The sequence below is a fragment of the Taudactylus pleione genome, unplaced genomic scaffold (genome assembly GCF_031769625.1).
Source record: "Taudactylus pleione unplaced genomic scaffold, aTauple2 ptg000186l, whole genome shotgun sequence".
Lineage (NCBI taxonomy): Eukaryota > Metazoa > Chordata > Amphibia > Anura > Myobatrachidae > Taudactylus > Taudactylus pleione.
In genome coordinates this window covers 6,603,912-6,631,588 of record NW_028284588.1, presented here as the reverse complement: position 1 = coordinate 6,631,588, position 27,677 = coordinate 6,603,912, and the positions used below count along the sequence as shown (strand labels likewise).

Below are 27,677 nucleotides of genomic sequence, written 5' to 3'. Positions count from 1 at the left end.
AATGATAAATTGGAAGATAAAGAGTGAATGCCAGAAATAATAGGATGCCCAGGTGGTGATGTGAGGGTTTTGTGAATCTTTGGAAGGTGATAGTACGTAGGGGTAACTGGAAAAGGTGAATAGAGGAAGTGAAATTCATCCCTGGAGATCACATTGTCTTGGAGGGCCTCATTCAGAAGTGAGTGCAATTCCACCAGAAAAGCTTTAGTGGGGTCTGAAGACAACTGGATATAAAATCTTTTAACTCCAAGTTGTCTCTGGGCTTCTATTATGTAGTCCGTTCCATTTTGGACCACAATGCCACCCCCTTTATAAGCTTCTTTAATGATAATAGAAGAATCTTTCATTAGATTGAGTAAAGCTTTTTGCTCCCATTTGTTCAAATTGGTTATTTTATTGGGCTCTTGTCTAGTTTGCATGCACAGGTGTTTGAAGTCATCCAAGGTGGTTTTGTAAAAGCATTCTACACTATTACTCTTGTGTTTGATTGGGAAAAACTCGGACTTGGATTTGAATTTTTCTCTATAGATATCAAGGACAGGAAGTGTTTTGATAGGAGAGTGGCCAGTGTGATTCTCTTCCCAAAGTTCTCAGAGTATTTCTAATAAAGGATCATCATCTAAGTCTAGAATAATGGGGAACGCTTCCTCATTCTCTTTAGTAATTTGTTTCCTCGCAAAAAATCTTTTTCTGCAGAGGCTCCTAATAAACTTGTTAAGATCCACAAAGAGATCAAAGATATTGGGTTTGGAAGAGGGGGCGAATTTTAACCCTTTACTTAATAGAGATTTTTCTGCTTCAGTAAGGATTTTAAAATACAGATTGAATACAATTTAAATTTTGTTTTTATTTTTAATCTCTTAGAACTTTCTTTCTTCCCTCCTCTTCTGCCTCTAGGCTTAGACTCTGCGCCTTTTGGGTGTCTCCCTTGTTTGGTCTCTGCTTCCATGTGGTAGATCGTAAGTCCCTCTATTGGGATGTTGATCTAAAAAAACCTCATTGGAGCATTGGTCTGTAGATCTAATTATATCAGATTCGTTTTTTGGTCTAGCTCCTGTGGATATATAATTATACCTCGGAGGTGATGGTGACTCTGGGAATCTAAATCTCTGGTTTATATTGCTGCCTCTTTCTGAAGATTTATATCTATAATCTTTCTTTTGATTGGAAGTAATAGAATAATTATGATGTTCAATATGAGCATTCGGTTTGGAGTTGCAGTATACACGACGATCAGAGAGGACTCTCTGTCTCGTTCTGTATCGTGCACCTCCTGATGCTTCATAATTATGTCTTGGAAATTGTGACACCCTATGAGTAAATCGGAGGTCTGGACTGTTCTGGTGTAAAATGTGAAAGAGGATCTCTACGTTTCCTAAATAATTTGGTGTGACCACTTCTATAATCTTCTGTGTCCCTTTTGATTTTTTACATTTGTTATTAACTAATATTTGTTCAAATTTAACTACTTTTTCAGTAATCATTTGGTCCCTTTCTTGATATTCCTTAAAATGACTATATGGTTCAATCCAGCCTTTTGATGCTTCAATCTCAATCTCAATGGTCTTTGCTTTCTTCCTACGATATACTATCACTAGTTCCATAAGGGAGAAAGAACATTTTTCAAGTATTTTGTTCCATCTAGTCTGAAAGTCTGCATCTTTTTCAAATATTGATGGTTTAGCGATGCGTAGACCTCTGGGGATCATGTTTTTCTCAACATACTTTTGTAAGTTAATACAATCTAACCAGTGTTTTATTTCTGATTTAAGAAAATCCTCCAACTCCAAATTAGGTTCTTCATTATTTATTTCTATCCCATTACTGGGATCCCAATTTGTTAGATAGGTCTGCCTCCTACTATTCCTTTCATCAAAATTGGAAAAATATCCCATGGTTGCAGCCCCAATAGGACTAAAAGTGGAACAGATGCAAGAGGTATTGGTGAATACCAAAGTGGCGCTACCACGGGATGTGATTCCCGACCCTGTTATGAGCAGCTGTATGGGTAGGAGGATAGTCGGTCCTTACAAATAGATATCGAGACAAAAATACAGAGATACTGCGCTCTAATAGACAAGGTTCATTGGTCATGTCATAGATTTATTCCATATGGACACTTACAACACACATAATAAATGGCAATGATTAAAAACAATAGATTGCAATTCAATTAAAATAATAAAAGTGGTGGAGTTTAAAATAATACAAGTATCGCTTATTTCCACATAAAAAACAGAGGCCCAAATATATGAATAGGGAGTTTTTTGGTATATGACCAATTGAACCCTGTCTTTTAGAGCGCAGTATCTCTGTATTTTTTTCTCTAGTTATCACTTTTGCCTTATGGCAAGGTGCTCCATCATGCTGAAAAAGGCATTGTTCGTCACCAAACTGTTCTTGGATGGTTGGGAGAAGTTAAGGATGTTTTGGTACCATTCTTTATTCATGGTTGTGTTCTTAGGCAAAATTGGGAGTGATCCCACTCCATTGGCTGAGAAGCAACACCACACATGAATGGTCTCAGGATGCTTTACTGTTGACATGTGCAAATTAGCATCTCAAACAGTCCCTATGAATACTGGGAGGAAAAAAGGCAAATTTTAGTCCATTTTATAAACTAGTTATGGTGTACTTAAGATGGCCAGTGTATACTCGGAAAGAGTGTTTAGCACAGTGGGATCCTTATGAGTGATCAATGTAGGAGACTACTTCCAAAAACATTTGGAAAAACTGATGTTCTTAAAAATGAACTACAAATTCTATAAGCAAGAGCTTTGCCACCATTTACAACAAACAGAGACTGAAACAGTAGATTCCAGTGGGGATGAGCTAATATTGTGTGGGGATGATATTAATAACAGTTATGATGGTGATGATGAGAATGATTACATCTTCCAGCTATGAGCATATTAACATTGTTACCCTTAATCCCATTCGTAGTTTTGTTTAACCAAACCACCAAGAAGTTTTCTTTTGTGGAGGCCCAAACAAACCAAGCACTTCAGCCTCAAAAGTTGCAGTCCCTGTCGCTGAAGTGCTTGGTTTGTTTAACTGTGCATGTCCTTTTTAATATACAACATAAGGGTAGGTGGGAGGTCCCAAGGACAATTCTATTGTACACAAATTTTCATTATCGGCTTTGCCAAAATGATGTGTATTTGATAGGCAGCACATTATTATTACTACTGTACTTTACTGGGGTTTTGGTCTCAAATTAAAATTACATTGACACAAAGCAAAATTCTAACCGCATGACCACTATGCTCCTGTACAATGAATGTGAATAGTTATGGCGACAGTATGAATACATGTAAACTATTATGAAAAATAAAAAAGTGAGGGTATTAATTCAGCCAAGCCACATTTATGGAAATACTAATAGGTACCCTCTGGTAATGAAACTCTTTGATTTGATTAGACCTAGAATTTGCTGGCTGGAGAAGTTTGTTATTAAATTATTAATTGTCAATTTCTATTGGCCTGTGATTTGGTAGTATATTATATATTGAATTTCTACTAGGCTTTCACTTTTAAGCTATTAGTTCTTGATTAAAAATATTCTATAGAGTTGTATATTTTATAAAACTGCCATCCTCTCTGCCACTGTTTCATAGAAGTGCTATATTCTATTAAGCTGCCATGTGTTTGTGCCGCTGCTATGTCGCTTAGTCTAACCAGCCAGCTTGCAACAGCCTTTTGTCAATATTGGTGAAAACCATATTGTGAGCTGTAAGATTAGTCAAAATTAACTGAAAATAAGTTATTGATCTTAATAATACTGTATGAACAAAAATAAGGTAAGTACATTATTTTAGATGTTTTTCTCAATTTTTTTTAAAAAACATCCAAAACATTTGAGGGTGCTTTTGACAAAACCACACGATTATTCAGAATCAATACATTGTTGTCTGCATACATCTCTAATTTAAATGCATACTGTAGCAATCCTAGGTATAATTTTTCTCAGATTAGAGGCTATTATGTATAGAATTTGCACATGTACTTAGTTCAAATTAACACATTTTAGAATATTTAGGTGACAACCTTTCTTATTCTTGGGGGATGTTTTTAATACCTCTGCTTGGAATAATGAGAGTTATGGTAAGAACTTACCTTTGTTAACTCTCTTTCTTCGAAGTCAACTGGGAGACCTTGGGGTGTAGGTGATGGAACTGAATCCAGGCACCATGCAGTTAAAGCTTTCAGTTCCCAGGGTGCATTGGTCCACTCTCCCTATACCCTGCCCCCGAGCCACCTCAGTTGGTAATAAGCCAAAGGCTGGAGAAGGATAAGAGAAAAGGAAGACTGGTACACTCAAGAAACACACTCTCACAGAGAAAGAGATGGGAAACTGGTGACCAGCAAGATAGCCCATACGAAGCCAGTTGCGTCAGGGCGGGTGCACTGTGGACCCTATGGACTTCGAAGAAAGACAGTTTAACAAAGGTAAGTTCTTACCATAACTCTTATTTTCTTCTTTAGGGTCCATAGGCTTCACAGGAAGACCTTGGGGATGTCCCAAAGCAGTCCTTTTAAGGGTGGGAACGCTCCTGCACTTAGAGGAGAATCCGATGTCCTCCGTGCATCCTGAGGAGCGAAGGTATCAAAGGCATAGAACCTTAGAAAGGTCTGGACAGAAGAACACGTGGCTGCCTTGCAAAGCTGAACAGCCGAGGTGCCACAGCGAGCTGCCCACGAGGGACCCACAGATAGAGTAGAATGAGCATTAACAGAAGTTGGAACAGGCAAGTCCGGCAGCGTGTAAGCTTCGGAGATAGTCATACGAAGCCATCTAGCCAATGTGTTTGTTGGCTGGCCATCCCTTCTTGTGAAATCCATAGAGCACAAATAAGGAGTCTGATTTCCGAAGGGAACTAGTACGGTCCACATAAATCCTGAGGGCGTGGACCACATCCAAGGAGGCCTCTCCTGCCGAGAGGTCTGGTGATTGAAAGGCCGGGACTATAACTTCCTGACCTTTATAGAAACTAGAAACAACTTTAGGAAGGAACTCAGGGCAAGTGCAAAGCACAGCCCTGTCCAGGTGAAATAACAGAAAGGGAGAATGACAGGAGAGCGCTCCCAATTCTGACACCCTCCTGGCAGATGCAATAGCAAGAAGAAAGAGTCTTAGCTGTTAACCACTTAAGTTCCATTGGATCTAGTGATTCAGAGGACCCTGGAGGGCCCGAGAACTATTGCTAAATCCTAAGGAGCCACTGGGGGGACAAAGGGTGGTTGAATCCGGAGGACACCCTGGAGGAAGGTGTGTGTCACGTTTAGCATCCTGGAGTCCTCTACTGAGGGGCTGGAGTTGTGGTCCCAGGTCAAGGAAGGAATCAGGAGCGAGGGGTCTGGATGTTCAGTCTCCTCGTCCACAAGCATCGGATGTTGGCGAGACCTGACCTACCATGCAGAGTCTAACCTGCCAGGTGTTCACCAGGGACCCCTCCAAGCGGGATATGGGTTTCAGCTGCACCCGGCAAGCAGGTCGCAGTCCCCAGGTCAGGGATCCGATGCGAGTAGGAATGGAAAAAGACACACCACTTTGGCCCACTGGAAATATAATCTCTGTACCACTAGTACAGAGTAAGCACAATAGAAATGTTTCCTGAAGAAGTGCTGTGACAAGAAAAAGGAAATCCACTGAGTAGTATCTTCTGTAGCTAACACTGGAGAATAAGGATATGCTGCTGATACATAGGAGATATACTGAGGATACACTGGAAATACCACTGGGAAGAGTCTCTGGAAGATTGCATGTGAAGCCTGGAACAAAACAAACAGCAACCATCTGGCTATAGCAAAGTTGATCAGGCAATTTCCTGTTCACCTGGAGTCCTGTTTATACCCCCAGGTAGCTGTCCATTGGATGAGCAAGTCAGCTGAGAACTGACACAGCTACCACTGGATAAGGATCTATCAGGTGATTCAGCCAAGATGGCTGCGCCCATGACCAGCGCTGCAGGAACTCCAATATGGAGGATTGCGTGACAGTCACCTGGGCCCTGGGAAGAATACTCAGCAAGTCACCTACCACTGCACCTGATGTCTCACTGCTCACGCTAGTTAGGGGAAGCTGGCGCTGCGGTAAGTCACAGCCGATCCAAGGCAGAATCCTGGCAGTACCCCCTCCTTATAGGGTGGACTCCGAACACCAATAAAGGTTCGACTGGAACTTCTCAGAAAAACACGAACATCAGCTATCCACCACGAAAAGTGAATATCTTCCAGGTAATCTTCTAAAACTCAAACCTCAAGATGCGAGGAAGCTTCCAAAACCAGTGAAAATGACAAAATGGGATTTAGGAATCAATTTTACAACAGAAAGGTTGGTTCAAATATAAAGAACTCAAGGAATTCATAAATTTTTCTTCTACGGGATCATTTAGGACTATTCGAAGGAGGAGAAGACTCAGTTTGAGGAAAAACCTTAATGGGATCTACTGAAAACGATATTTCATCATAATCAGGGTCGTAATCAGAATCTATGTTTAATATTCTAATCGAATTCCTATTCTTTGAATGACAAATCTCCTGAGGTTCACCATCAAAAGTGAAAGCAGAGGATCCAATAAATATCGTAGGCAGCCAAGGACCAGAGGTGTGAGAAGTAGGATGAACACACCCATAAGTATAAGCTCATTCTTGATGTCTAAATCTTACCGAGGTTGAACTTGCTTAGAACTGATGTGAGATGGAGACAAAGAAGTGATTTTCTTCATTGTTGTTTGTACATCCTTACTATGCAGTTTCTTACACACTTGTTTTTTCTTAGATCGAGATGAATTGGAGGACTGAGAAATAGCTCCTCCTAGGGCATGAAACTTGAAACTCCACCCTGAGGTACCACTTCAGATAACTCCTCTTAGGATGAAAACTTGAGACCCCCTCCTGGGGTACGACACTTGAAATCCCCTCCTGGGGTATGAAACTCAAATCGGACATCCCTTCTTGGGGTGTGAAACTTCCTCTAGGGGAGAGAGACTTGGAACCCCTTCCTGGGGCATGGAAATCAAAAACTCCTCCTGGGGAGTGACACTTGGAACCCCCCCTGGGGCATGACACTTGAAATGGTGCTTGGAACCCCCTCTTGGGGTAGGACACTTGAAAACCCCTCATGGGGTATGTCACTTGAATCTCTCTCTTGGGAAGAGAGACTTGAAACTGTCACTTGGGTTGAAAACTTGGGGTGGAAGACTTGAAATCCCCTCCTAGGACATGACACTTGAAAACTCCTTCTGGGGAGTGATACTTGGAACCCTATCTTGGGGCAAAACACTTGAAATACCCCCCTGGGGAATGGCGCTCAAAACCCCCTCCTGGGGTAGGACACTTGAAAACCCCTCCTGTGGTATGTCACTTGAATCTCTCTCCTGGGTTGAAAAACTTGGGACCCTCTCCTGGAGCTTGAAACTTGTAATCCCCTTGTGGGGCATGAAACTCGAAATGAAGGCCCCCTCCTGGGGCTTGAAACTTGAAACGAAGGCCCCCACCTGGAGCATGAGACTCATAATGAAAACCCCCTCCTGGGGCATGAAACTTCAAACAGAAACCCCCTCCTGGAGCACAAGACTTGAAACCCTGCTTTGGGGTTAGAGACTTAAAACCCCCTCCTGGCGTGTGAAACTTGAAACCCCTTCTTGAAAAGATAAACTTGAGATCCCCTCTGAAACCCCTTCTTGGGGTAGGGAACTTGAGAACCCCTCCAGTGGTATGAAAACTTGTTACAGGACCCCAGTCAAAAAGTTGAGCCTTCTTTAGCATAGTAGATTTTGACCCTTTGCCCGAGACTGAGGGAACTGTGACTGCAGATGGTGAATGAGAAAAACTAGAGACATGAACACTGGAACTCAGGAGCTCATTCAGACCTGATCGCAAGTTGCGGCCGCTCTCTGGCAAAAAGGGGCCAGATATTTAAATGAAGTGCTCGCACTGCGTCGCGTAAAGATGCCCTCTATGTTTTAGTGAGCTACGGCAAAGTGCACTCGCAAGTGTATAAAGATGCCCACTTGCCACTCACAACACACGTCATCTCCAGGAAATGTAGGATTAATCGGGAACATCGAGAGCCATCAGAGATGCTCACACCCCTTGAGGTTGCCTTATCCCGCCGCAAGCACTTGCATGTGAAGCCTGGAACAAAGCAAGCAGCAACAATCTGGGAATAACGAAGTTGATCAGGCAATTTCCTGTTCACCTTGAGTCCTGTTTATACCCCCAGGTAGCTGTTCATTGGATGAGCAAGTCAGCTGAGAACTGACACAGCTACCACTGGATAAGGATCTATCAGGTGATTCAGCCAAGATGGCTGCGCCCATGACCAGCACTGCAGGAACTCTGATATGGAGGATTACGTGACAGTCACCTGGGCCCTGAGGAGAATACCAGTGTACCCGATGTCTCACTGCTCAAGCTAGTGAGGGGAAGCCGGCACTGCGGTAACAGCCGATCCCAAGAAGAAACTTGACAGTGTGAGTATCAGGGAGCAGAGCAATTCTACGTTGGAAGCACACTGACAGTGCAGAGATATGCACTTTCAACGAGGCCAGGCATAGACCGAGATCCAATCCAGCTTGAAGGAATGCCAGGACTATGGAAGTCCAAAACACCTGAGGGTCGTAATCTCTTGTATGACACCACCTGAAATATGTATGCCACACTCTGTGGTAGATCCTGGCGGAAGCAGGATTATGCGCGCTAAGCATCATGTTGATGACAGAGCTAGAGAATCCTTTGGACCTTAGGAGGATGTCTCAGGAAATAGGTACGCAAACCGGAAGGTCCATTTCACTGACAGAGCATCCACCAAGCTTGCTTCTGCATCTCTTGTTCTGAACCTGTACACTGGTAACTTGTGATAGTCTCGGGAGGGTATGAGGCCCACCTCTGGGAGGCCCCATTTGTCCACTAGGAGTTGAAACACCTGTTGGTGAAGAGACAATTTCCCTGGATGCATGTTGTGACGGCTGAGGAAGTCTGCTTCCCAATTGAGGACTCCCATAATGAACACTGCCGAAATGGCCGGGAGATGAGATTCTGCTATGGTAGTAGCCAGATACCCTGACTCCGCAGATGTGCCACCATAATTTTGGTAAAAATCCTTGGAGCCGCGGATAGGCCAAAGGGCAGCGCCCGAAACTGGAAGTGTTGCTGCAGTATAGCTAACCGTAGATAACGCTGGTGAGAAGGCGTTATGGGAACATATAGGTATGCATCCTGAATGTCCAGTGAGACCATATAATCCCCAGGTTCCATAGCCAGTATGATAGAGCGTAAGGTTTCCATCCTAAACCTGGGCACCCTGAGGAATTTGTTCAAAGATTTGAGGTTGAGGATAGGCTGATGAGACCCATTCGGTTTCTGAACCAGAAAGAGAGCAGAATAATAACCAGTCCTTCGTTGAGATACTGGAACTGGTACAATTACCCCTTCTTGCAGCAAGGACCGTATGGCTTTCAGGATCTGCAAGCCTTGTCCTTGTCCGAAGGAGGACCTGTGCAGAAAAACTGATGGGGACTTCGTTCGAAGAAATGAGAGGGCATACCTCTGTCGTTCAAGAACGAAAATCTGGGCCTCAAATCTCCCAATATCGAGCACTGTGTGTGCATTCTCAATAATCTGCCTATAATCCCTATGTTCTCCTGTCACTGTGTCATCCTCCTTGTGGGCGGACATATGCAAAATCAATGTGGTGTGGTGTAAAATCACTAGCTTCTATGGAAAAATTGCATAATGTGTTGCACAGATATTGGGGCTTTCAATTTTTCAACAATTCGTCCTGTTCCTCGTCCCGATTAAAAAAATCTGACAGTATGTAGCTAGCTTTAGACCAATTTGCAGAAGTGACCCGACCACATTTTGCTTGGACCATCCTGCAAGTTCGTCCTGAACTTTCTATTACTATAAAAGAAAATACAAATGATTATACTGCACAAATATAAAGGTCATTATTCCTATGGGTGAGCTGATCGCTACAAATGCTCGTGCATTAACAATAAGCCAGTGCTAAGACACTAGAAACTGAATAATAAGCAGGAATATATGTGAAAAGAAACCTGTGGATTTCTCATCTGACCTCAGGCTCTCAGGTCATAGCGCATCTGCAACCACAAAGGGAGGAAAGCGCCGCCTTCTCAATGACAATGTCAGAATCTGGTGACATCAGAGGGCGGGTAACAAGGTAACTTTGTGCTATAGATGGGCGGGGTCTGTGCACCAAGGGGCGTGCTTAACGAACCTCACAATCCTGTAATTATCCCAGAGAAGCAATCCTATCATATTTCGGGGGCGTGGCTAGCTGCGGAGACACTTCCTATCTGCAGCTGCATCGTGACGAAACTACTACATCCGGGAAATGATCTGACTCCCCGTGCCCCGCTACAGGAAGTGCCCCGCAGAACACGTGTGGTGTGCGGTAGCCGGAGCTGCTGCGCTCAGTGTGTGTCACTATATATAGCAGCGCATCAGCAGGAGGCGGCTGCCTGTAAGCTCTGTCACTGCGTGTCCTCTTTCAGCTATTGCAGAAGCAGGCGGGCTCAGGAGCTGCAGGACCAGGCATAACTTACCAAAAGTCCTGCAAGGTCTGTTGGGACTTGTAGTTGGTAAACAAAGGTCGCTGATACCGGTCTGATGCAGGAACGGGTAGTCCATTATTACTCCGTTACCGATAATGAGACACCCTGCCCCCTCCCCCCTATAGTGTGCAATTTACTTATATTTGTAATCTCTGCAGACCTGACGTGTGTGGGATGGGACTAGCCCCAGCTCTCAGGCTGCCAGACCTGCTGTGACAGTGGTCACATACATGCTCGGATGGGCTACTATGGTCTGATGTGAGGGTTTCACTTTACATGTTCTAGAGACCTTTGCTTTTGTTTCTCCCTGTGGGGTCTATTTACTACGCAGTGTTAGGAGACAGAGTGAAAAGTGATAAGTTTGTGATAAGGTGCCAGCCAATCAGCTTCTAACTGCCATCTCACAGGCTGCGTTTGAAAAATGACAGTTGGGAGCTGATTGGCTGGCACCTTATCACTTTTCACTCTGTCTCCTAACACTGCTTAGTAAATAGACCCCTATATATTGTTAGTTGCTACCCAATTCCAATATATATATATATATATATATATATATATATATAATTACACACACACACACACGAATGTAACAGATATCTGTACAATGCAGAGAAGCACAGTAAGGCCAGTTTCACATTTGCCGTTTTTTAGCCGGGTGTGAAATCTAGTAAATGCAGGGAATCAGCGGGTTCTTTCATACGGCACGGCTACGGCACAGTTGCCATCCAAAAGCCGGAAATATCTACTGTGGCGGACGGTGCCGTCACTGCACGCCAGTAGTGTGAAGGAAAGTTTCCTTTCACACACACTGGCTTCTGACGGGCTGTGCTTGTGGAGCAGCAGCTGCACATGCCCAATTGGTTGCCAAAGAAAAAAAAACCCATAAAAGGCTCAAAGCCGCTGCTTGTGAAAGGCACACAGTGCCTGTAAAAACTCAGCCTGCTACCGCCCGGTTCTTGCCTGGCCGGCAAATGTGAAACTGGCCCTAATAGGTAATGTTTAAAAGTTTAGATTACAGCTTATTGATTAGTTCAAAAACAAAACCAACCTTTAGACAAAATGTAATGTATGGAGCTGTGGGCACTGGTGCCATATACACAAATGATACTGTGTGCACAGTGAGTGTGTATGTGATGTGTATTCTGTGCTTCAAATACACTCCATGGATGTGCTAAATACCTTATCCCGATATTTAATTACCTGTGTGCTCTAGAAAAAACAAACGGTTTGATCATTAGCTTATAGTATTGATAATGGGTACCCCTACATGACACTAGCGTTCTGAAGCTAGTATTGGGAAATTAACTGTACCCGCACAGTAAGCAAGCAAGGTAAACGTGTACCACACAATTTAATGTTATAGATGCTGGCAGTGAATTGTTTTTTGTAAGATCACTGCAGGCTCAGAAATGGGGGTGGTCTAAATATTTGCTATGTGCATCTACATTTTTAGGATTTAAAAAAAATATATATATTTTTAAACATGTTGCTTTGTACATACTGTATAGAGGTCTCAATGCTATTTCTATGTTTTAATTGTTATTGTAGGCACAGAGAGTGGAACTGCTACTGTGCTGTGATCCATCTTTACATGGCTGAAGGGTCTAGAGATTTCCCGTCTGTTGTTGATCGTTATTTTACACGATGGTACAAAGCAGGTAAAGTGATGGGACAGATGTTTATTATTTCAGATGGTAGCACAACAAAGGGAATGCATGGTCTGTTAATTACTTTTTCTGAGTATATGAATAATAACGCTAGTACTTTTGTGTCAACTCTTTTAACATGTTCACAGATCAAAGAACTCCACCCAAAACCAAACTTTCTTTGGGGCGGAATTTGAGAGAAACTGCTTACTTACCTTTGAACACTATTAGGGGTATTCAATATGGGTGCGATAACATCGTTTTTTGCTTTAATATCACTGGTTTTAGTTTTACACCGTATTCAATTTCAAAGACTTATCGCAGTTTTGAAAAGTCTTTGCTAAAAAACGTTTTCACCATTGAATAGGTGTCGAAAAAAAGTGCAGAATTGGGGTTTAGGGGTGCAGGCTTAAAAAAAATAGCCTGCACCCCTGAGATTGACATTTAAAAAAGAACTGTGTCAAAAAAAGTTTAACAAAAAAATAGGGACACCCCAAAAAATTAATGTAAAAATTGGGGTGCAAAAAAAAAAAGGGAAAAAAATGTTAAACAATAAGGAAGTAGGTTCAGGGCTATTCTGCAAGTATGCGGCAGATGTTTTCTAGAATAGAATTATAGCTGCAGGTGCACAAATGCAGAATTTTTAAAAACTGACTTTAGGGACTTAAAAATATGCTAGTACCCATTTTCATGTACCCCAAATTTGATGGGACCACTTTAAAAAAAAAAAAAGAAAAAAATAACCCAAGTGCTCTTCTGCATCTCCTCTTCAATGTCGGGGAAAAAAACACCTGCTGCGGCTATTTAAAGCCCCGACTTTCAATTAAAGGCTAAAATGGGGGTACCCATAGTGTTCCCCCATGTTTTTACTACTTTAGGGGGGTCTTACAATTATTTTAAGGAAAAATTCGAAACTTTACGCAAATCCAACGTCGGAGTTTCCCGTTTTCGTTAATTTGATATTGAATACGGGGATAAGTGGGAGCGGGCACCATAAAAACCAGAAAAAAACTCCGATATGAAACGTTAACTTCGCCAGGGAAGTTAACCTTTCATATTGAATACCCCTCTATGTACTCAACTGCCCTTCTTGCTTGGCCTGTTTGATTAAAGTTGAATGAGCGCTGATCGTAGTGTACAATATACTGTGACATGGGACCAGTGGATCCAGTTACTGGAACGTGGAAACTTTAAATAACTGTAACTTATTTTATCTGATCAATTGCCACTCAATACTACACTTGTTTTTTTGTGTTGCATTATCCTTTAAACATGAGAACATGATAAACAGATTACATCAGTCTTGCAATCAAACTACCTTGACCTTATTATGTTTAAATTGCCAGTTATGACAACAATAGAATTGATGCACGTTCACTATTTTTTATTTTATCTTCTTTTTTTTAAATTTTCATCTGAGATCTATAATTTCTACTTCAGGGTCCATAGGGGGTCCACAGGGTTGACCTTGGGGTATAGGTTGGGAACCAAATCCGGGCACCACGCAGTTAAAGCTTTTAGCTCCCAGGATGCACTTGGGTCCACTCTCCCTATAACCCCACCCCCAAGCCAGAGGCACCTCAGTTTAAGTTGTGCCCGGCCGGAGTCGGGTCACCGTTTAGTGCAGTGGGGAGCTGATTAGCAGCCCCTAAGCTTTATTTTTTCTAAAGGACAGAGTTTTTTATTTTTCCTTTGGATTCTTCAGAGCGGCAGCGTCAGACTGTCCATAGGACGTCTAAGCTGCCGCTCCGTCACCCCGCTGGCGCTGAGACGCCAGTACAGATCTGGGGATCTCAGCGGGACCCCAGAGTCTGTACTAGCCGGACTCTGCGGGCGCCCAGGACTGCTGCCGGATCCACGGGGAGCAGGTAAGGTCGCGGATCACCGCTTGCGGTGATCCGCGCATTTGAAATGCAGTCCTGTGCTTCCGGTCTCTGGGGACAGACCGGAGGCGCTGGCAGTGGCGGCGGGCCCCCCATACCCCGTGTGTCCACTAGACCACCAGGGACTTAGTGTTCGGTGCAGGGAGCCGGCGTCCCGGGGGTTAATAGCCGGCCAGGGGAGGAAGCTTTCCCTGTTACAGCGGCTCCTCCCCTCAGCTCAGCGCACCTTTCAGTATCTATAGTCTGGTGTCGCTGAGCTGCTTCCTCCGCGGGCCACGCTTCTTCTGAGGTCTCCAGCGGCCATTTTCTCTGTGGTGCAGCAGAAATCTCTGGAGATGGCAGTTGGTCCAGTCCCCCTGCGTACCTCACCATCAGGTCAGTGTACACAGCGCTGTAGCCTTCTCAGACACTGAATCTGGGTAAGTTGCATGCAGTGTAATAGTGCAGTATATTATATGACATGTTTATGTATATATGTATATATCTGCATTGTATGTGACTTATGCTAGTGCTGACTGTCTGTATTCTCTCACCTGTCAGTGTATATCTATCCCTTTCCTTATCTGCCCTAATACAGCTGTACTTGGGGTGGTTCTGAGACCTCACATTTATATACTTGTTAATATTTGTGAGGTTTGTCACATACTGTTGCGTGCTGCACGTTGCCATATTTTGAGTGGAACTGTGTGTTGCATACGCTGAAAATGGGTCCCTGCAGCTAATTTTTAGTATCAGTCAGGACCAGTATAGCGCTGCTTGATCAAGAGCGTTATGCTGCACCCATTTTTACTATCCTGCAAGCCATGTGCTGCAGGTGTTAGTGCGGAGGATTTAACTCTTAAAGGGTTCTGTATGTGGCGTCATCGGGTGCCGGCCCCTTTCACGACCCCCTTGGGCGGTTTGTTTTCTCGGGATCCTCTTAATTGCGGATCGCCGGGCGGGCCCCATTGTTGTACCTCACTTGGGGTTACTTCACCATACTACCCCTTTTTCATCTCAGGGTATCTCGCAGTTTCTTGCACTCTTCCCCAGTGACACAGACTACCGCTCCCTACAGGGGTTTTTCGAGTATATGAATTCCCCCTGGTGCCACAATAGTCTGTCATGCCCCTTGCAGGGATTACCACAACAGCCACACTGGGTGGATGTCGTTTTTCTATGAAACGCAAATTGGCGTGGTTGACGCCCTGTGGTTACTTCCCACTTGGCTCTACCGTGAACTGGATACTGTTTTGGGCTCTTTCCCTCTTACACGGGGGGAAGCCTATCTCAAGTATTATTATCCCTGCTTTGGGCTGGTGGCAGGTCCATTCTGGTTAGAGTGAATGTTGACTTGCACCTGTATCATACACCCTCAGTATGGCGTGCCTTCTGGTTCCCTGTTGACTAGCGGGTGGATCGCATGGCGGGACTCTGGCTGTTGCCAGATATGAGGTATTACAACAGTGTTTGGTCTCCTGTCCCAAATTCCCTGAGGGTCATCATGAGCCCCTCCTGGGGTGGATGGGCATGTTACTCGTCTGATTACAGACGTTACTACGCCTCCCATTCCTGCGTGGTCGGATTCTTCTGATCCGTAGGTGGTAACTCTGCCTGAAATCAGTATACTCGCTTTCAGGGGTTGTTACCCATCCTACCATGGCTATAGCATGGTTGGTTAATACTATTACATACTGAGCTGATGCATTTGTAATGTTTTTTCCCCTCCAACACGTCTGGGGTTCAAATGTATTTGGTCGCTCTCGTAATATATGCAGTTGTCATAGGTGGACATGCCTATATTGGATACCAGCTCCTAACTTTCAGAGTTCCGTCTGCGACGGTATCCTCCGTAATACCCTATGGCTGCGCTCTGGGAATGCAGAGGTGCAGATACCATCTATAGGGTATATCTTGTTGGGTCCTGACCTTGACAGTGGCAGTACAAATTTCCCGCCTTCAGCTATGCTCACTATAGGGCCTCAGACTATTAAGTCTTTTTGTCCTCTGGGTCAGCCTAAAGGTCTGTTTCTTCATAGACTGTCGGCCTTTACAAGGGCCGACATATCCAGTTCCGAGCAGGCCTGGACTGCCAGCCGATCCTGCTTCTGAACCTACGGATATATCGTCAGCCTGACGAGACAGGCCTACCACTGGGAGATGGCGATTTTCTCAGTTTGCCCGGTACTAGTGTCTAGTTGCCGCGGCTACGTGGGTACGCACTCTCTTTGCTCAGGCGGCCTATTTCCATGTGATGGTACTCAGGCCCTTATTCGGAACAGGGCCTTACAAATCCAGAAAGCTATACAGTTGTTGCGGTAAGCGGAGCTAATTGGGCCATCCCCACTTTCTCAGCGAGGGACTGGTTGTTCTGCTTTCTTTCTGGTGCGGTGGCTGAATGGTCCTCTTTGGCCTATTCTCTGTCTCATTTCCCTGAACCAGTTCCTAAAGCTACCTGGGCTCAGGAGGCAATCCCTATGCTCCATCATACTATGTTTGGAACCTGGGGACTTTATGGTATCACTGGAGATACAGGACGCGTGCCTACGGGTACTTACAGAGACCTTACCTCAGCATGGACTGAGGTTTGCTGTATCACAGCACTTACGATTTTTCGGGCTCTGCCTGTTGAGACTGCTCTCAGCCCCACAGGGGTTTACCAGCGTTTTGGATTTTCTGACAGTTCTTCTGTTCAGTATATCCCAATGCTCCTGTACCTGGATGGCCTCCTGCTCTTAGCAGGATCACCGGGGTACTTTACAGCCGGGTCAGGTTGACTGTGGCTTCTTCAGGGTGCAGACGTTTAATCAATGGGGAAAAAGTCCTCCCTGCATCCCTTTCTGGGTATTCTTCACCTAGGAGCCCTGCTGGATTCTCAGAATCTGAGAATTCTTCTGGCGTAAGACGGCATCTCCACTCTTCCATTAGGAGTACATGGATGTCTGCGCAGTCGACATATGTCTTTACACTCTGGGATGCATGGTCCACTATTCAGTGTCTGCCTTTGGAAGGGTGGAATGGGCTTAGTTCCATTCCAGGCCTTTCCATAATTGGCTTATCTCCAGATGGAACAAGTTTTTTCTGTCTGATCACTGTTCAAACGATGATGCTCTCCCCGGAGGCAAGTCGGTCCCTTTTCGGGTGACTATGGCCATCTCGTCCAGGGTATTCTTTGCTAAGGACAGTGTCTGGTTCGCATCCATTTCAGTGCAGTTGGATGTCTGTCGATTCCACCCTGTCAATTAACTTGTTGGAACTTTAGCCTGTCTTGGGCCTTCACTCTGGCATAGCCCTTGTTTCCCGGTGAACCTGAAAAAGTTCAGTCCGACAGGGTCAGAACAGTGGCTTTCTTTTTAGCAATACTGTTCGTTGGGTGGCAATGTCAGGTATGTCATACATTCGGACATTGTCTAAGGGTCTCCTCCCGACCATCTCGACAGTGTTCATTTCAGGTGCTCTCCATTGGGAAGCGGGAGTCCTCAGCCGTCACGACGTGCATCCAGGGGACTAGTCTCTTCCCCAAGAGAGGTTTCATCTCCTGGTGAGCAGGGGGGGGGGGGGTCCTCCTGAGGTGACCCTCATGGCCTTCTGACTCTATCACACTATGGTGTTACAGTCCAACTCTGGGGATTCTGAAGCAACCTTCAGTGACTCTTTGTCGGTGAAGTGGTTCTTCCAATTTGCGTACCTGTGTTCTCCGGTCTCCATTCTTCCTCGAGGGAAGTGTTTCAATCGAGACGGAGATGCTTTCCTGCTGGTGGCTCCTGATTGCCCCAGATGTCAGGGGTACTTGGTTTTTCGGAGTCTCTCCATCGATACTCCATTCCTGATGCTTCACTGCCCAGACCTGTTGTCTCAGGGTCCTGGGGTTTGCCTTGGACCTGGGTAGTTTGTCTTTGACTGCGTCCCTACAGTGGTCTTACGGCTTCCCTGGCTTTGTCATCGTTGGAATGATTAGAGCACATGGATCAGCTTTTGCTGGGACCTACCACAAACTGTGGCAGCCATAATTCTTATGGTATTATACCTGTCGATATGATCCTCTGGGATCCAGGATTTCCAGATATTCTGGCATTCCTTCCGGCTGGCTTGGGTTTCACCCTCGGCCTGGCCTTCCTGACAGTGCGGATCTCTACACTGTCAGTATGATTAAGATATGGAATTGCTCCGCTCTGATATCCAGTTCATCCTTTGGAGTGTTTTCTGGATTATGCCTCCATTTGTCCTCCCTAGGGACTCCTTGGGAGTTAGTAGTGGTTCTTCGTTAACTCCGGGGAAAGTTAATGGAACCGCTGGTTGTGATAGCCATTACATGGTCTATTGCTTTGGCTTTCTCTCTTTCTCTCAGGGAGTTTATATCACCCAGGTGAGTGTCGGAATTGGGAGCGTTCTCATGTGGCTCCCTCTTCTGGAGGGCATCTTGTCAGGGTGTGAGTTGCTCTCACCCTGTGTTTCTTCTTAGTGATTTTTAGGTTCCATATTATTCTGGAACTTATGGTGAGGCCATTCAGTCCCCAGTCCTCTCGGCTGGTGTGGCCTCATTGACTGTAGTCCGGCCTCTGTGGATTTATGTGATCCGTTAATCGGACTCCTTGTTGGTGGTCTGAAATTTCTGGTTTTAACAGGAAAGGATGGCCGGCCTATGGCCAAATGTTGGCTGGACGGCCTCGTATGTCTTCTTCAGGGGCCTACCCATGGGTAGGCCTTTCTGTTATTGATGCTTGTTTTTTCTCGGGCCATGTAACCCTCGTGGGTGGCTCGCTGTGGCGCCTTGGCTGTTTTGCCTTGCTAGATGGCCACGTGGTCTTCTGTCCACACCTTTTTAAGGTTCTAGGCATTGGTTTCCTTTGCCTCTCCGGATGCTTCCTTTTTGGCGGCGGATTCTCCTCTCAGCACAGGAGCGTCCCCTCCCTTGGTTGAACTGCTTTGGGACATCCCCAAGGTCAACCCTGTGGACCCCCTATGGACCCTGAAGTAGAAAACAAGAGATATGGTAAGAACTTACCTTTGTTATCTCTGTTTCTACGAAGTCCATAGGGTCCACAGGGCGCCCGCCCTGACGCACCTGGCTTTGAATGGGCTGTGTGGCTGGTCACCGGTTTTCCGTCTCCCATTTCTGTGAGTATGGTTATCGAGTGTTCCAGTTTTCTCTCTCTCTTTCTCTCCTCCTCCGGCCTTTGGCTACTTACAAACTGAGGTGCCTCTGGCTTGGGGGTGGGGTTATAGGGAGAGTGGACCCAAGTGCATCCTGGGAGCTAAAAGCTTTAACTGCGTGGTGCCCGGATTTGGTTCCCAACCTATACCCCAAGGTCAACCCTGTGGACCCTATGGACTTCGTAGAAACAGAGATAACAAAGGTAAGTTCTTACCATATCTCTTGTTATTGGTGTGTGTATATTAGAGATTTTTTGTGAGTGCAAATATATATATCTGTATTTCTGTCTCCCCATACATCTTCAACGGATCGTCGCGATGCCATCGGAAATTGCCCACCATCGATGTTCAGCGATCCGTTGCTGGATCGCTGACATTTTACTTGTTAAATGTCCCCGATTTGACAATAGCGATCATTTTTTGATCGCAATCGTAAAAATCCAACATGTTGGATTTTTACGATCCTGCAATGCCGGGTTGCAGCATATGGGGAGGGGAGAGAGAGACCGGGAAGGGCCCCATACATCTGCGACGCATTGCTGCGATCCCGTGATGCTGCAACCCGGCATTGAAGAAATCCAACATGTTGGATTTTCCCGATTTGACGATCGCGATCTAAAAATGATCGTGATTGTCTAATCGGGGACATTTAACATGTCAAAATTCAGTGATCCTGCGACAGATCGCTGAACATCGATGGTGGGCGGTCAGCGTTTCCCATTGCATCGCGACAATCAGTTGCAGATGTATGGGCAGCTAGAGATAGAGAGATATGGGCCCCATACATCTGACATTGCAGGATCGCAGAAATCCAATATGTTGGATTTTGCCGATTGCGATCAAAAAATTATTGTGATCGTCAAATCGGGGACATTTAACATATCAAATGTCAGCGATCCGGCGACGGATTGCTGAACATCGTGGTTGGCGATGGAAAATTTCCGATCGCATCCTGGCATCGCGACGATCCGTCGCAGATGTATGGGCACCTTTAAACCTTTCTCGAATAATGTTGTATAGAATAAGGAAAGCCCCATGAAACTCTGTCCAGTGGTTCAAGAGATCAGCCTGAACAAACAGACAGACCCTGGGGGATAGAGAGCCAAGGTGCCCATACATCTGCGACAGATCGGCGGGATGCGATCGGAAATATCCCATCGTCCATCGGAAATTTCCGATCGCCCACCATCGATGTTCAACGATCGTCGCCAGATCGCTGACATTTGACATGTTAAATGTCCCCGATTTGACGATCACAATCATTTTTTTATCACAATTGCCAAAATCCAACATGTTGGATTTCTGCAATGCCGGGTTGCAGCATCGCAGGTTCGCGGCAATCCGTCGCAGATGTATGGGGCCCATTAGGTGTATGGACCATTCATCTGTGACCAAAGGGAGCCGAGCACTGGTAAAGCAAAGTCACAGAAAAAAAAAATATTGCACCAAGCTGCTGTATAGGTTATGGCCAGGGTGCATGAGACAGTAGGGACCAATCATAGGCCCGTATTCAATTTGAGCTGAGCCGCGATATTTTTTCACCTGCTTTGCAGGCGGAAAAGTATCACGCGCGTGCCCGCGTATCGCCATATACAATTTGAAAGCCGGACCCTGCGAAACTTAAACAAGCGGAAAGTACTGTCAGATTTGGGGAAATCAGCCTGACACCCCCCCCAAAAGATGCTCGAACATGGGGGTTAGCTATGGTTACCCCCCCGGATTTGGCTTGCTGAAGTTATTTGGTGTTTTTAAACGGGCTCAATAGCTGCTAAATAGTGTTTTTTTCTATAAGTGGTGAGGAGTATTTTTGGAGAAAGTAACTTATCCCAGCAAATTTGGGGTACTCGAAAATGGGGGCCAGCATATTTTAAAGTTGCTAAAGTTAAGTTTAAAAAATCGTGAAAAATCCACCTGCCGCAAGCCCCTGCAATGAAAAAAAACACTTGGGTCATTCTTGGGGACCCCCCCAGAGTCAAGTTCGCTAGTTTTTAACTGTCCCCCAACATATTTTTTTTTCGCCCCCCAAATTCAAAGTGATTTTTTTTGGGGTGTTCTTTAGTGTTTTGTACATTTTTGTTGACAGTTTACCTTTGGGGGACTGTCTGAAGGCTGCATGGGGGTTCCCGCAACGTTGCACCCCAATACCCCAATTCTGCACTTTTTTTCCGCCTGCTATTCATAGGCGAAACTTTTCCGCCTATTACATTGCATTGACTTTCCGCCTAGGCGAAAAATCTTCCAAATTGAATATGGAGCAAAATCAAAACTCGAAAATGATGTCATCGGTGAAAAGTTTCCGCCAAAAACACGTGAAAACGGCTTTTCGCCTCAAATTGAATACGGGCCATAGTTGGCAATGTGCCTTGTTGCTTAGCAGCAGCCTAGACAGGGGAAGGTGTTGGACTGAGCAGGGTCACATCTGAGGCAGAGTGAGAGACAGCCTCCAACGAATGTTTTGTTCCAATAGTAGTGGTTTTACCATTTGATGGTGGCCGCCACCATCAAATGGTAAAACCACTACCATTGGAACAAACATCGATGGTTAGTTACCGTCGGATTCTGATATCCATCCCTACGCTGAACTTGCAGACGGATTCCGGCCACCACGTCTAAACCGTGATGTTCCCACTTAGCCACGCTCTCGGTGAACATGAGGCACCTACCATGCAAGTCAGCGTTGATCTCGGACAGGGACACCAAGGCGAGGAAGCTCAACCGGAAATACAGTGCACATTGTGCAAAGAGGACATTGTTCATCACCATGTTCGGCAGCTAGTGCTGCGGAAATATACACAGGTGCCCGGGGACATGCTGCTAATAATTCTTACGGTAGCTGCAATCAAATCTCTCATCCATGATCCTCCTGCCCTTCCCCACACAGCCCAGTGACCGGGCCCCAGCCAGCTGCAGGGCAGTGGGGGTTGTGACACTGGTGAGATGACGTAGGTTGTTATGAGATGCGGGGGGCTTTGGCGAGATAAAATTGCTCCCTTGTGAAGCCGTCGTGGTTGCTAGTAGAATATTGTCCTTTATTTAATTTTACAGCAACCTCTGGCACTCTTTATAACTGAGAATGAGGGAAAAAAGCAATTGATATGAGCTTATATAGATAGAATATAGTGGTACTATTCCCTATTATGTGATCTGACACACTATACTGTGATTCTGCCATATCAAGATGAAATAGGATGTCAGAAACTGGGGTGTGGCTTAAAAATGACCATTGGCCCATTGTCTGTGTATCCGTGTTTACTCGCTCCCGTTTTGCACAGCAGATGTGGCGATCTGACCGACAAGAGCATGCTCCTAGATGTGTGGTCGCGTGCTACATCGTTCTGTATGGGTGACCAATGTATTGTTACATCGGTCGTCCCATTGCCATGATCATCTGTGTGCTAAAGCACATTGCTTACAAAACACGTGCTGATGCAGAGTTGGAACGTAAGTCTGTTTGCAGAGCATGTCTTCTGTATTTTCACTGTAAGCTTGCTCCTGAACCAAGCATATTCAATTCTGGGCAATGCAAAGTTGTACGTAAGCCAGTTGCATCTCAACTGAAAGTACTTTACTGGGGTGTAATGGGATGTTGGCAATTAGGCGACGTCATGTGAGGTGGTGTCGATACGCCTATTTTCAGACAGATCATTTGCACCTGGTGCAAGTGTGCACTGATGACTGGTATCAAACCAAGCATAAAGCTAGGAGCAGCCCAGCCGTATTGATGCGTATGACTCTGCATATTGGTGAATATGCACGCAATGTGGGTGCAATATTTGACTTGTGCCCAACTCTGCATGATGTGGGTACGGGATGCTGGCGCTCGGGATCGTAATGGTCAAAATCCTGACGCCGGCATCCCGACGGGTTACGATAGATGGATTGTGCTGGCAGTCGTGCGGTCCCCGCTGACCGAACGATATGCCTGCTCCACCATTTGAATGGGATCGTACATCGCATCCCAGATCAGATGGTTCTGTAGGAAGATCTGGGGATGCGATGTACGACCCCACGGGATTGCGCAGCACGATATCAGGTACGATATCGTGCCCATACACTGCACGATATAGCACCTATATCGTGCTGATCCGTCGGATCGGCAAGTATATTGTGCTGTGTATGGGGGCCTTTACTCCGGGCATTGTTCAATTCCGAAGGTGATATCTGAACTTTTTTTTCTTTTTTTTTTACTTCTGATATTCTGTGTTGAAATGACCTTGTGAGGCGCATGCTACTGAATTTTAAAGTGTATATATTGTTAGTGAAATCGAAGGACCGCTGTGGGAGAATTTTCTTCCTACACTAATTCCTTGGTGGTGGCAGGAAGGTTGATTTTCAAAATGCCAACATCACGATCACGACTTAGATGGAGTTCTGATTTGCGGGCCCGATCGTGATAAGCACCATCAGAGACCATTTCATACCATTTAAATTAACATCTTCTTACACATGATCTTTCCTTTTGTAAGGATTGGTCAAAGGGAGATTACACTTCTCCAAGATTTGAGTCTGCCCATATAATACAAATGGATATGCAGTTAATTAGGGCTGCCATGTTTAAGCTCAGAAAGCATAACATCCCAATATTATTCTGGTAACCTGCTTCCACAGATGATACCTGTTCTAACTCGTATACTTGCCTCCACAGACAGGCTGGATTTTGTCCAAATGTATAATAGAGTGCTTGCTCACAGGTCACACATAAGCCTCCACAATTATATTATTGAAATGTTGCTTACCCCTAGAATCCTAACAAAGGTTAATTCTATGGAGTTTATTTACAAAGTATTGTGTTTATGCCCAAAATTTAAAAGGGCAGTGCTTTTTACTAGTAAGACACTGTTAGTAAAAGCACCGCCCTTTTCAATATCGGGGATAAATATAAACCAACATTTCATAAATAAACACCTATGTGTCTGTAACTCGTGATATTCAGTACTAACTGGGATGCCTTACTAGCAGCTATGGTTTGAAAGGAATGTGTTGCAAAACAAAAGGATTCTATAGATTTCCATGGGGAGCTAAGCAACCCAGAAAGGAACTGTACTGAATGCCGGTGGATGAGACGGTACAGAATTTGGGAGTGACCTCTCCTAAATATGTAGGGGATGGAACTCATGCAAAAACAAATATCTAAATTTAGAGAGTTCCTTTTAGAAATTGCATCACCCTTACATTGTCACTGTTGACCCGATGGTATGTTCTACCCTAGTAAGCATGTTCTCAAACTCTGTCCTCAGGACTCCCAACAGTGCATGTTTTCTATGTCTCCACACAGAATCACAAGTGAAATAATTAGCTCCACCTGTGGATCTTTTAAAATGTTTCATTAATTATTGAATACACCTGTGCACCTGCTGGGTGTACAAAAAGGGTTAGAGTCCGCACAGGTTTACATATTAACTTGTAAATAATTGCTAGTGAAATATTGTATTTGGAATAAAGAATTACCAACATTAAGGTCTATCATAAGTTTATAATTATTAGATGACTCTAGGTTGGAAGGATGATCTCATTATGTTAAAACGGACTTTACAAAAACAAACCCGTATTAATTGGGATGTGATCAGCCTGGAAAATGATGTCAAACAAAAAATTATGCCCAGAGGCCTACGGCCTAAACTCTTACCCACATTTGAACTTTGTACTGAAAATTTACGTAAAGAATGGGAAAGTACCTTACTTAAATGTTCCCACGATTTAATGGGGATATTAATTAAACATGACCATCTGATCTTAGAAGAATGTACCAGAGAGGTTGAGAGATTAGGTCAATTATTAGAACAGTGGGAACAAAACCCAACATTCCAAAATTCAACAAAATTAAAAAAGAACTAGAAGAATATGACAAGACAATAATTGACCGTAAATGGAATAAATTTAACAGAGACTAACACGATTTCGCAACAGGTAATATCTTTCGTTGGAACAAACCTTTTAAGAAAAAAAACAATATTGGACCGTTAGATCTCACACCGTCTTCATCTGAAACTGATATTTCTGATACTGATGATTTTGGAGAATCAAATTCTCACTTCAAAAATCAATCTGCCCATAGAGGTGACAATCCTTCACACTTTCCTATTTTTTTTTTTTAGAAGAAACCAGGGGCACCCGTGGACGCACCGCACATTCAAAATGAGGCGGGGTGGCAAGAGGAAGAGAAAGATAGGAGACTCAATCCCTGAGTCGATATTCCACAAGGACAAATAAGAAGTAAATATTTCAACATCATCTCTCAAGATCATTAACTTGTCCGAACAAACCCTCAATACTGCCCAGAATCGTGTCCTGAGTAAAGGTTTTTCTTTTTCCCCTACCCATCAATTTGATGATAGGTTTAAATTGGAAACAAACTTAAGACTCTTTAGTAGGAAACTCCTACTAACTAAGGGCCTGATTCAGACCCGGTCACAAGCACTGGGTGCTCGCAACCGGGTCAATGGTGGCCCAGAGCGCAAGCGCACGATGGAGCCGGCTCCGTAGTGCGCATGCACGAGACCCGGATAGCGACGGGCAATCCGTCGCTCCGGGTCTCGCAGCAAAGGGGGCGTGCTGTCGATGATGAGTGACAGCACGCCCCCTTTGGTCTGCGGTCCGGGGGGGGCGGGGGTGGCTGCCCAGCCGAAAGCTCTCTGGGGCTTGCGGCAACGAGACCCTACCACAAGGGTCTCGTCACATGCCCGATGGTTGCGATGGTCTTGACCATCGCGACCATCTTCCTGGCGCTCGCTATAGCTGTGGGTGGTCACCCACAGCTATGCGAGCGGCCAGGAGGCCGTTCTAAAAAAAAATAAAAAGGCCGGCCCTGATTCAGAGCGAGCGGCTCTGCATCAGGGCCTAAGTTTCATAAATCCAAACAGGATAGATCTGAAGAGATGGCCTTGAGCACAGATATTGACAATATCTCACATTTGGAGCAAGAGGCCCTTGCAGCCTTGATAGAATTAGACCAAGAAACCACGTCACAATCTTCCCACCTGAGACCTATATGTAAGAAACGTTCCACTTTCTTTCCTTCTGAGACCTTATGCCCTGAAGTTGGCGTCTTTTTTTAGACTCTTATCTCGTGACTTTGATAACATTTATAAACCTCAACGACAACGTAAACCAAATCATAATCTTTTTCACACAGACAAGCTTTGGAACAAATCAAGAACTAGGATGACGTGGTAATTAAATCATCAGATTTAATTACCACGTCATTAATTACCATCATTGTGATTTGGCCACTTAAACAATATGTCAAAGAGGCCAATAGACAATTACAAGATGTCTCTTGCTACCAGACTACCTTATTTGATCCTACGGAAAACTTCAAAACACGATCATTGATAGGGCCTTTCTTAATGGTACGATCAAGAAAATGGAGTATGATTATCTGTGGGTATCATACCCAAGAATCCCGACATTTAACCTCCTACCTAAGGTCCATAAGAACTTAGAGAATCCACCTGGGAGGCCAATAGTGTCAGGCAATGGAGGACTATTGGAAAAGGCCAGTGTTTTTCTGGATGTTCACTTACGACAACATGTCCTAAGCCTTCCATCATACATGAAGGACAAAACCGATGTCCTCCGAAAAATACATGACATCACCCTGGACAATACTCACCTTCTTGTCAGTTTGGATGTAGAATCTTTATATATTATTCATGACTTAGGCATTCAAGCTGTAAGATATTTTCTTAGCATGGAAGGATTGGGGGACTTCCAGGAATTTATTTTGGAACTCCTGGAATTTGTAATACATTATAATTATTTCACCTTTAACAACCGTTTCCACATCCAGACAAGAGGAACAGCGATGGGGGCAGCTTGCGCACCCACATACGCAAATCTTTTCAGGATGTTGGGAGCGAGAGCACGTGTTTCAAGATTGTAATGAAAATCATACCCGACATATCATTAGTTGCTATTGCCGACATCCTAATGATCTGGGATGCATCCAAGGATGAACTTGATCGCTTTGTTGAACATCTTAACAATAACACCGTCAACTTGAAACTTATGTGTAATAGTAGCAGTACTAGTATTGCTTTCCTGGAATTCAGAATCTAGTGTTCACTCTGGCGACAGGCAGGACGCCGGAGTCAGAGAGGGCACCTTTGTTCGCGCGTCAAAAAGAGGGCGTGGTCATTGAAAAGGTGGCGTGTCTATAAGACGCGTCCCCTTTTCGTCACTCTTGCAGACTGCAAGAGAGAGGATACAGAAAAAGATCAATTAAAAAAGCTCGGCATGAAATTCTAAAAACTCAGAGAGAAACGTTGATCTTTGCTGAAAACCCTCCAAAAATAAAACCAATGTAATCAGATTTATAGGTGACTTCTGTAACAACTGGAAAGAAGCCCAAGACTCATTACAGAAACACTGGCATATCCTATTATCGGATAATGATCTAGCTGCTAGTCTGGAAGAAAGAGTCAATATGAGTTGGC

The 27,677-nt window shown here is 44.6% G+C and overlaps 1 protein-coding gene across 2 annotated transcripts in view; it reads left to right on the top strand.

Annotated features, from left to right (window-relative positions):
- The first annotated feature begins 10,327 nt into the window (after positions 1–10,327).
- The window catches only part of ABITRAM (actin binding transcription modulator), a 36,978-nt gene continuing 19,628 nt past the window's right edge, over positions 10,328–27,677 (top strand). The window contains exons 1-2 of one of the 2 annotated variants that reach the window (XM_088476292.1): positions 10,328–10,489; positions 12,129–12,238. In XM_088476292.1, coding sequence (XP_088332418.1) covers positions 12,172–12,238 — 67 coding nt within the window. In that variant the 5' untranslated portion in view covers positions 10,328–10,489; positions 12,129–12,171. Of the gene's footprint in view, positions 10,587–12,128; positions 12,239–27,677 lie in introns of both variants that reach the window. The other variant, XM_088476291.1, reaches the window with a different exon arrangement.